The sequence below is a fragment of the Schistocerca piceifrons genome, chromosome X (genome assembly GCF_021461385.2).
Source record: "Schistocerca piceifrons isolate TAMUIC-IGC-003096 chromosome X, iqSchPice1.1, whole genome shotgun sequence".
NCBI lineage: Eukaryota > Metazoa > Arthropoda > Insecta > Orthoptera > Acrididae > Schistocerca > Schistocerca piceifrons.
In genome coordinates this window covers 294,086,996-294,098,142 of record NC_060149.1, presented here as the reverse complement: position 1 = coordinate 294,098,142, position 11,147 = coordinate 294,086,996, and the positions used below count along the sequence as shown (strand labels likewise).

The 11,147-nt window shown below is 38.0% G+C and overlaps 1 protein-coding gene across 1 annotated transcript in view; it reads right to left on the bottom strand.

Moving 5' to 3' along the window:
• Window positions 1-1,619: 1,619 nt before the first annotated feature.
• Window positions 1,620-11,147, bottom strand: part of LOC124722066 (serine/threonine-protein kinase 16) — a 112,113-nt gene continuing 102,585 nt past the window's right edge. Inside the window, exons 5-6 of the mRNA XM_047247265.1 lie at window positions 4,492-4,626; window positions 1,620-1,995 (exon numbers count right to left, since the gene is read on the bottom strand). Coding sequence (XP_047103221.1) covers window positions 1,879-1,995; window positions 4,492-4,626 — 252 coding nt within the window. The 3' untranslated portion in view covers window positions 1,620-1,878. The remainder of the gene's footprint in view (window positions 1,996-4,491; window positions 4,627-11,147) is intronic.

Sequence of the window (11,147 nt, the reverse complement as noted above, 5' to 3'; positions counted from 1 at the left end):
CCTTGGATAAGTTAATTGCGCAAACAGCATCATTTAAAACTACATGCTTTCAATGGGCCAAACCCAGATACTGGACAATAGCTGACTGGAGGCATGATGCAATGATGCAACGTGTTGAGTATACCAATGGCCCAATGAGATGTACGAGGGTCACTCCAAAAGAAATGCACACAATTTTTTTTTTTTTTTAAATCCATCTTTTGTTCTACATGTTTGAAAGTTTTACAGTGTGTACATACATCCTTTAGGAACAATATTTTCATTTCTCCATATAATTTCAATCCCTCTCAACTGCCTTATGCCATCTTGGAACCAGCGCCTGTATACCCGCATGGTAAAATTCTGGACCAACCTGTTGGAGCCACTGTTTGGCAGCATGCACAAGGGAGTCATCATCTTCAAACCTTGTCCCACGAAGAGAGTCTTTCAGTTTCCCAAAGAGATGATAGTCACATGGAGCCAGGTCAGGACTGTAAGGTGGGTGTTTCAGTGTTGTCCATCCGAGTTTTGTGATCGCTTCCATGGTTTTTTGACTGACACGTGGCCGTGCATTGTCGTACAACTGCAAAACATCATGCTTTTGCCAATGTGGTCGAACACGACTCAGTCGAGCTTGAAGTTTCTTCAGTGTCGTCACCGGGCGTTGCATAAAAGACATGATGAGCAATATTTGTTTGGGCTGACTCCAGCTACACACTGCAAAAGCTAAATTGGAAATATCTCCCTTCAAATTCAGAGAAAAGCTCTTAGGAAACACACCCGGTATACCTTCATGATGAGTGTGCTGCGGACACACTCGTCTCCCTGTGAACAGCCGTGTTTGCAGGGCTGCATGCAAACATTCCTGATTTGACAAATGCTCAGATACCCTATTGCACCTCAACTAGCCCACTTAATGACTCAACATTAATCCCACAGGAAGTGTCTGGGACTATACGGAACAATAGGTGAAATACAGCAATCAACATCCCCATGATTTGGTAGCTCTATGGGATCTAATTATCAATGAGTGAATACAGCTGGATATGGTGTATCAGAAGAAACTTATGGACTATCTTCCTTGCAGAACTGAGACCATTATCAAGGCTGGAAATGCTGTTAGAGGGTATTAACATTATGTCTCCTGGGGATGACCAACTTTTTGCTCAGTGTGCTTACTTACTAGCATTTTGTTACACTGTACGGCCAAAATCATATTTCAGTGTTGTCTACAATACTATGTATTTTTTCATGTATATACTACAAGTACCATATTGAACTGCTTAAATTCACTTTTATGTTTGATCAGTGTTCAACAAGTGTGCCACACTATGCTTTCTCATAATAAATTCTTTGTGTAAAATGTATTGCACTCTTTCTTCTGATATGCTTATGGAATCAGCTTGTTTCATACACATTTAATTACCAGCTGCCCCATGCAACAATATGAACTTTTTAAAGCCATTTAATAATACAAAATGCAGCAAAGTGTTTTCATCTAGTAGCTTTTTTTTAACGTTTGATAGCCATAATTTATTGGTATCCATAATTTTGTACTATAAGATGAAGCATCCAAATTTTCCACAGGAACTTTATTACATAATAAAACTTCACTGTCACAAAAATTTGAACAAAGAGCTATACTTCATATGAAATACTTAAATTGAATTCTATAATATTAAAATATCTAAAACAGTAGTCTTCACTCTCTGAACAAATTACACCAAATATAAAAACAATAACTCAGAGTGAGTTGTTGCTTGTAGTATGTCAACTCACACACTCAAAGAGTGTGATTTTATCATCACATTCTCATATGTACATCTTTTGCACAAATAAGTATCACAGTAAATGCATTGCAGTTTTATATGTGCTTCCATGCACATACTGGACAAGCTCTTATGCGACACACTGCAGTTTTGAAATGACATCATGTGTTTTTTCAATAACACTATAGATATATGGGCGTTCCATAGGATTCACTTTCAGCATGTACAGAATCAGGTCATGCAGATCCTGTAAATGACAATTCACTGAGTTACAAAGAATTGCAATAAAACAGATATTAAGACTAATCATCATAGTGACACTGAATCAAACCCATGGTCACAATTACATATCGTAAATTCTTCTGCAAAGAAGCATTAGTAAAAGTAACCAACAACTGAAATATTTAAGTACTTTTTTATCCACAATTACTCTCTCATTTTACAAAACAGAAGATAATAATTATACAATTATTGTATAGTGGAATACAGAAACCTTCTGAAACTACCCACCATCAACAAAATATAGAAAAGGATCTCCAATGCGTAAAAATAAGATAAAACTAGTGTAATGGAATTCCTGATATTTCCAAAATTTACAGCTGTACTGCTAGGACAACAGTGTGGTATACCCCATCCTGTGTATCAGAACTGCTCTGAGAACTTAAATGGCAGTCCTTGGAGGAAAGAAGATATAGTTACTGTAAAACCATGTTGGGTGAATACTGAGAACCTATATTTCAGAAAGACTGTATGACCATTCTGCTCACATTAAAGGTGCTAAAAAATGCCCACAGCATAGAGGCTGATCGCTACATACCTAAGTGACAGCCACAAAACACAATCGACCATTGTTAAAAAGCATGAATACCTCTGTTCTTTTTTTTTTTTTAATAGTTAATGCTGATAATCAGAAACATTCTTTAGGTCTGTCGAGTTTGTGTTTGTAGACCACTGAATGAACTTGTTGGCAGTGTGTAATAATTTAAATGGTAACTGGAAAGTAATTACCTTTGGGATAAATTGGGTGTATCTTGCTGTTTCCAGTAGCTGAGTTATACTTAAGATTTAATCCAGACAATGAAATACTACATTAGGGAATAAACAGTGATAATTAGTTGATCATGAGGTAAGTTACACCTCGAATAGGTTTGGAGAATTGTTTAAAGTAAAATTGAGGCATTGGTAATTGTATTGATCATTATATGGAATAGTTGGAAAATGAAGCTTAAAAGAATGGTTAGCAAAATTTTGGTAGTTTGAAATGAGTTTTTAATTTTTGTGGAAAGCATATTTCTTCCATACCTCATTTCATTCAAGCCAAGGCTAGTAATCCCCCCCCACACACACACACTAGAGGCAGATTGTTGAGCTGTTGCCAAGACCAGTAATTTTTTTCTTTTCGTTTTATTTATTGTTGCCAGAGGCAGACTGTTGAGCTGATGAAACCAGGGAAAATTATTTTCAGTATTCATTAACAAGATATTTGGGGAAATGTACACAATATATTAAAATCCACTGCATGCGACAGACAATGTACTGACTCGTGGTGTCATAGCTAGGTCACTTGAGTACTGTGAGCATTTTAGTAGGAAATACAGAACTCAAACAAATGTTAATCTATTTTTGTGATTTTTTTCATTGTAATAACTCTACCACCACCAATTGGAAACATCTCCAAAAATTTGTCAACACCCGTTTCACAGTGTTATGATGGCTGTATCTGTCACCATTACATGATACATACAGCTTCCGCGGCAGCTGTATCAGTTACTGTAGGTGAAAAACAATAATGTAAAAGCAAATGTAAAACTAACATTGTGATAAGATTATTTTTATATCTTTCGTGTAATCTGTTATTATAGATTGCCAGAAATAAAAATGATGTCTTTTCAAAGGAAAGAAAAATGTAAAAATGGAAGTCAAAAAGAAATTTCTTTTATATTTGTTATTTCATCAAGCCATTAAATCATAGCTCATATAATAAAATTTCACACAATTAAACAATATATCATAAATGCTAGTATATAGGGTTTTAATTTGAAAACTGCTCTAAAATGCTGTTTTTTGCTGGTTGTTTATCAAAACGTTTTCCTTGGTACAGCCTGCACAAGTTCAGCTGAGTGGTCCATAGAGCCTGTATGCATGCCTGGTCTTAATCACTGCACAATGTCCTGCTTCAATCACTGGGGCCAGGGGTTTACAAGTTATATGGTGCATTTTAACTGGGGGTGGCAGGGATCATTCAATTTGCCTTCACAGGTCAGTTAATAATGACTTCTATGAATGAATACCTGGAGGTTATTTGCACCCTTTCTTAAAGTTGAAATGCTCTAAAACAGTGGTATATTACATGAAGATAATGCATCCATTCACAGAAAAGGAATTTTCAAATCTGGTTTGAGATAGTCGGTAAAATCTCAAACAACGCCTCATATGCCCAATATTTAATCAAGTCAGCATTTGTATTAAGTTGAACAAATATTCATTCTTATTTAAGATCTCACATCTGTAAATGCTGGAACATTGCCTCAAGCAGTTACAGAAAAAAAAGAAAAATGGCGTAGTATTTCTCATGAGGTTTACAATGCCACTCTCAAGAAGCAATAAGGCCCTGTATTGTATTTGATACTTATCATGAGTTCTAGTCTTTCAATGATGTATGTGTATGTGCAATGTTCTAACTTTTTCCTCATCTGCTATCTGTAGAAAAAACTGAGTTAACTGCAATGTAATGTAATATTACCTGATCATAAGGAGAACTGTCTGGAAATGACACTGTACCACTTATCACCGCTAATGCCACACTATCTCCACGTTCATAAACAACATCAAATGGTGATTTGAAAAAGCACATGGCATACAGCACACATCCCAAGGACTGAAAAACAGAAAAGAATATTCAAGTGGCAAAAAAAGTCACTGCAATTTTACATAAAAATATATTGTATACATGTCGCTAATATCAACCTAAAGCAAGAATATATTTTAAAAAAATTTGGAACTAATAATTTGGACTGTACTAACCACAAATAAAATGTGCTGGTGTAAAACATCTAAAAGAGTAACATTAGTCATGTAGCACCAGTAAACAATTGAATCAGATGAATTTGTATGAACTATTTGGTGACACCAGCAACTTATCATCATATAAACTACTGCATAAGTTGCAAAGTGATATGAAATGCAACAAGCATGTAAGGATCATAGAGAGGGAAGGTGAATGGTTGACTTCAATTTACTGGGAGAGTTTTAGTAAAGTGTGGTTCATCTCTTGGAGAAAACATTTAGGGCACCACTAATGTCACCCATCCTTGTGTACTGCTTGAGTGTTTGGGATCACCAACAGGTCGGATTAAAGGAAGGTGGGCTGTTGGATTTGTTACTGTTAGGTTCGATCAACAAGCAATTATTACGGAGATGGTTTGGGAGCTCAAATGGAAAGCCCCGGAGGGAAAGTGATGTTCTTTTTGAGAAATGCTATAGAGAAAATTTACAGAAACAGCACCTGAAGCTGACTGTAGAACAATCCTACTGCTACCATCATAAATTTAATGTAAGGACTATGAATATAATATAACAAACTCAGGGCTCATACGGAGGCATATTGATAGTCATTTTTGCCTTGCTCTATTTATGAGTGGAACAGGAAGGCAAATACTAGAAGTACGGTGGCTTGCAGAGTGTGTATGTAGATATATATGTAGATGCACATGTACAGCTGAATTAGTAACCTGGATTCTTCATTGGAAATCCTCATGGCACATTTAGGTATTTTAGTGCAATTCATTGTTCATTTAATTGAAATCGATGACTCATCACTAAAATGCAATTGATGGTCTGGATTGAACATTTTCAGTGTGGCCTACCTGTTCCTAATTTCACTGTGGCAATCATAATTACACCAATGGATAGGCTGCCTTCCTAGTCAGTTTGGAGACTTCAGTATGGATGCAACAGCAGCAGCCTGTGTTGACATTCATACACAGGCAGCTGGCAATAGTGTCAAGCTCTAATATCAAGTAAACATTCAGGAGACATGATTTTGTAGATTCCTTTGCTTTGCAAGTGTATCTAATTAGGAAAGTGGTTACCATATTGAGCATCATGTAGAAGAAATTGGAGAATCACTTTGAAGATGTGTTGGAATCAGCTATATTTCTGATACTGAGGACATGAATGAGACTCTCAATACTTACTCATTTCAGACAGACAGCGTTGATGTCTCTCAAGATTAGCAAAGGATGGGAGCATTAATCAATGGAAGTTTGTTATCATCACTGGACAATGATGGAGAAATAGAATAATTCAAGCTGGCACTAGACTGTGTTAGCAGGTGAGGTGCTTGGTTGGGAAGTCTCACATTGGCACAGGCTGCTACCACACGCGAATTCAACGGACAGGACATCTGACATGCTATGCACAATAAATCAGGTGGTACAGCAAGCCATTGTCAGATTCCTGTTTATGAAGCCTTTAGTGATGTGCCATGTAGAGTCCTACTTTGCTGACCCTGCTGTGTTTCTGAATTTTTCTTGATTTATAACAATTTAAGAATATTGGAATGCACTTTCATGTAAAGAAATTCTGCCTTGAAAAGTAAATGTGCTCTTTGCAGTTCACCGTTAACTCACTTCATTATATTCCTAACATCAATTACTATTGCATTTTCCCAATTCATTAATGCTGACAGCTAAAGTGCAAAACAAGGGCAGTGTCCTCCTACAACATATATATTGGCAACATGTTAGTTTTGCATAACCAATGGGAGATAGTTTTAGGGAACCAGTGAGGTGAGAATTTTTTACTACTTGTTTGGAATGAAGTCTGTGATGTTAGACTCAGCTTGAAGTCTAGGCTAGAATGACAGTGGACAATTTGGTTGCGATTTGGTGAAGCCAATAAATGTCATATCACAAAAAGTTATTTGTTGGAATTAAGGTTGTGGTCACAGATTTATCCGTTCCATAGTCCAAGATCTAGGTTAGGACGAAGGTGATGGTTTGAGCTATGAATTTGTGATGCCAATACAGGTGCTATGATGACAAGAAGTCTGGCTACACCTATCAAACAATTCAATAGAATGTCTGTGATCAAAGGTTAAGTGCAGCTCACATTACTCTGCACTGTCATTACAGCATGTACATTTTATGATGTGCCACAAATTTATTTTTACTGTTATGGCAATTAGTGTGGCCATGCTGGTCTAGCGGGTAGAGCATTAGACTCCAGCCCTGGAGATCCTGGGTCAGGGCAGGGATTTTTTCTCCATCTGGTCCCTACAGGATGGCTCCAGGTAACTTAGCCTGTTACCAAATTGAGTACCAAGTATCTTTCCCAGTTGTAAAAGGCAGCCAGGGCAATGGGCTTGCCACCTTCTGCCTCCTAGTGCAACGATGGATGAATGGCTGCACTCCACATGCAGTCAGGCCAGAAACCTGTTCACGAGTTGAGTGCCACAGACTTCACTTTTCTTTGTTAAGTAAATTATCGTATTAACTTTGTGATGATGACTCCTCCTATTCATTGTGACCCAAGACATCATCTATCCACTGCTCCTTACTAGCTACTTAGATCAAACTGCTGGTATTCCCCCTCGTGTTCTCATCACACCTTATGGCGATCGTTGGCAACGTTACTCTGCTAAACCATGTAGGTAATGACACTGGCCCTGATCTAGACTCTTGCCACTTTGACTGACATTACATCACAACATGTGATAGCACTTTTAGCATAATTTGGTATGTTGTGCTTCATCCACTGAATTGTATGCTGTGTCACACAAGGGGGGTACATGTACTCTGTTGTTCTGATGACCGATGTACTGTTGCTGTCAAACTTGTAGAGTAACATTTTGAAGCCATTTAACAGATTTCAATGTATATGCTATACCTTCAACAGTTTTTTTAACATAAAAGGGGACAAGCTTCTTTAAAGTACATTCGATTCTCTTCATTACAACAAATACCTTCTGAAATAAAGTTAAAAAACTGAGGTGCCCAGAAAGAGAAACCACCATTGCTGTACTTCCACCTGCAGGAAAAGAATCCTAATCCTAATTACTTCTGGAATCCCCCCCCCCCCCCCTCACCTCCCACATACAGTAAATTCCTCTGAGTAATGGATCACGAATGCTTGAGTAAATAAATGTGCAGCCAATGGGTTTACCCAAGATAGGTCATGTAAAAGTTGCTTTCCTTACCCAGAATTCTATAAAACAGGAAATTAAGTTACATTAAAAAGTGTATTATTTCTTTAACTTAGCCAAGTCTAAAATAATTCCGCATCTATGAAGCCAAGCATGAAATTTACACCAACACTGGCATAAAACATTACTGCTTGTCACATCCATTTCTAAAAGAAAGTCCTTTGAGTAGATTAATGATTGGAGAAGCAACAGTATGATATATGGGTGCCTGAGATACTGAGCACATTTTGAACACTTGTATGACTATGTAGAGTTAATACTTTAAACATGAACCTCTGCATGTGATGAACCACTGGCGATGACCTCACAACAAGAGCTGTCATATTTTGGGCCAATGGTGATGCACCCTCACCATGACTACCTTTAAACAAAGAACCAAAGGTAACATTTGTGCATACGCAGATAATGTTGTGCTACATGAGTTGCTTTCTGTAACAAACTTTAAATGGCTAAATCTCTCCTCTGTTGTTGTTGTGGTCTTGAGTCCTGAGACTGGTTTGATGCAGCTCTCCATGCTAATCTATCCTGTGCAAGCTCCTTCATCTCCCAGTACCTACTGCAACCTACATCCTTCTGAATCTGCTTAGTGTATTCATCTCTTGGTCTACCTCTACGATTTTTACCCTCCACACTGCCCTCCAATGCTAAATTTGTGATCCCTTGATGTCTCAGGACATGTCCTACCAACCGATCCCTTCTTCTAGTCAAGTTGTGCCACAAACTTCTCTTCTCCCCAATCCTATTCAATACCTCCTCATTAGTTACGTGATTTACCCACCTAATCTTCAACATTCTTCTGTAGCACCACATTACGAAAGCTTCTATTCTCTTCTTGTCCAAACTATTTATTGTCCATGTTTCACTTCCATACATGGCTACACTCCATACAAATACTTTAAGAAATGACTTCCTGACACTTAAATCTATACTCGATGTTAACAAATTTCTCTTCTTCAGAAACGCTTTCCTTGCCATTGCCAGTCTACATTTTATATCCTCTCTACTTCGACCAGCATCAGTTATTTTGCTCCCCAAATAGCAAAACTCCTTTACTACTTTAAGCGTCTCATTTCATAATCTAATTCCCTCAGCATCACCCGACTTAATTCGACTACATTCCATTATCCTTGTTTTGCTTTTGTTGATGTTCATCTTATATCCTCCTTTCAAGACACTGTCCATTCCATTCAACTGCTCTTCCAAGTCCTTTGCTGTCTCTGACAGAATTACAATGTCATCGGCGAACCTCAAAGTTTTTATTTCTTCTCCCTGGATTTTAATACCTACTACAAACTTTTCTTTTGTTTCCTTTACTGCTTGCTCAATATACAGATTGAATAACATCGGGTAGAGGCTACAACCCTGTTTCACTCCCTTCCCAACCACTGCTTCCCTTTCATGCCCCTCGACTCTTATAACTGCCATCTGGTTTCTGTACAAATTGTAAATAGCCTTTCGTTCCCTGTATTTTACCCCTGCCACCTTTAGAATTTGAAAGACAGTATTCCAGTCAACATTGTCAAAAGCTTTCTCTAAGTCTACAAATGCTAGAAATGTAGGTTTGCCTTTCCTTAATCTAGCTTCTAAGATAAGTTGTAAGGTCAGTATTGCCTAACGTGTTTCAACATTTCTCCTCTATCTCATATGATATTGCTGCAAGCTGTTGCACATACAGTAAGGCATAGGGGTTAGCCTCACTGGTTGGCATGCTGCAGGTCATCAGTACAAAAACAACCACCAGAAATTATTTATTATTATTTTTTTTTTTTATTTCTGGGGTGTTCTTGACATATATTATGTTTGTATAGCCTTGAATATTCAATGTTTGTATAATTATCAGGATTCTGGAATATTCAGTGTTTGCCTGGCTGTATGTTGGTGTCAGTAATAAATCTGCTTTCAGACATATGTATTGTACTTCACTGACAACACTGCCTCTGGATTAGGACTCAATCCTCGTATACGCATATATTTGTTTGGTGGAGGCACAAAGAAATTCAAAAGATCTACATCACTGTGGCTCCAGTTAGGCAACATAAAAGCCATTCCTACACAAGACAGGAAATGGTATACAAACAGTACATGGTTCCGAAGATGAATATATTCAGGACACAGATGTAGTCCAAAACAACAGTTCGTCAGCTGCATATTAGGCATCCATCAGTGTTTTCAAGAGATACTGGTCAGGAACCTGACCAATGGTTGAAAGGATTTGACCGAGTCACCAAATACAACAGGTGGAATTACATGATATGTTTGGCAAATGTACACTTTTACTTGGATGGCACAGCCCAGTAATGATTCAAAAACTATGAAGGTATTCTCCATAGCTGGGACAAATTCTACATCAACCTGAAGAAAATGTACAACCAGCAGCAAGTTTGCTTAGTGGAAGAATAACTGAAGGACAGGGACCTATGACATGTGGAATGTTTTGGCCTTATGCCATATCATAAATTTCAATATGACAGAAGCTGACAAAATCTCACACTTAATTAAAGGAGTCACAGAAGAAAGGTACCAAGCTGTTCTGGTGAAGGATGTTACAACAACAAAGGAACCCATCAAGTGGTGCCTGCAAATAGAGGAAATATGAAAGAAAAGAACTGAACAAAAGAGGTATGAAAGACCGCTGAATGTGGCCCTTACATCTGTTGTGGAAGACCACCATGGGCTCGTCTCTCTCATATTTCAGATAGTAAGGTAAGAGATACAGCAGTGTATGGCAGCCAGAAACATCAGATCAAGTACACAAGAGAGAGCAGCCATAAATGTCGACTCGTACATCAGGAGGTAACAAATACTGCCGAAGATTTGTATCAAAGAATGGACATGGCCAACTCTAACTTTTGTCGCAACCAACAAATGACACGTCAGCAGCCAACCAATACAGGTACAACCCACTCCTCTAACAAGTACAATGAACTGATGAAAAACTGACATTTAGAGGACAGAGAACAACACGCTGGCATGTTTTCACTGTGGTCACCCTCTGCATGTTGTATGCTACAGCAGTGAGAAGAAAAAGGTTCTATGATGATTATGCTGTGAGACATCACTCACTACAACAGACCCCTATGATGATTATGCTGTGAGACATCAACCACCACAACAGACCTGTTCACATTAGTTGACTGCAGATGATTATGGTCCCCAACATGCCGCTGCTGTTTTCCATCACTGTACAGAGGTAC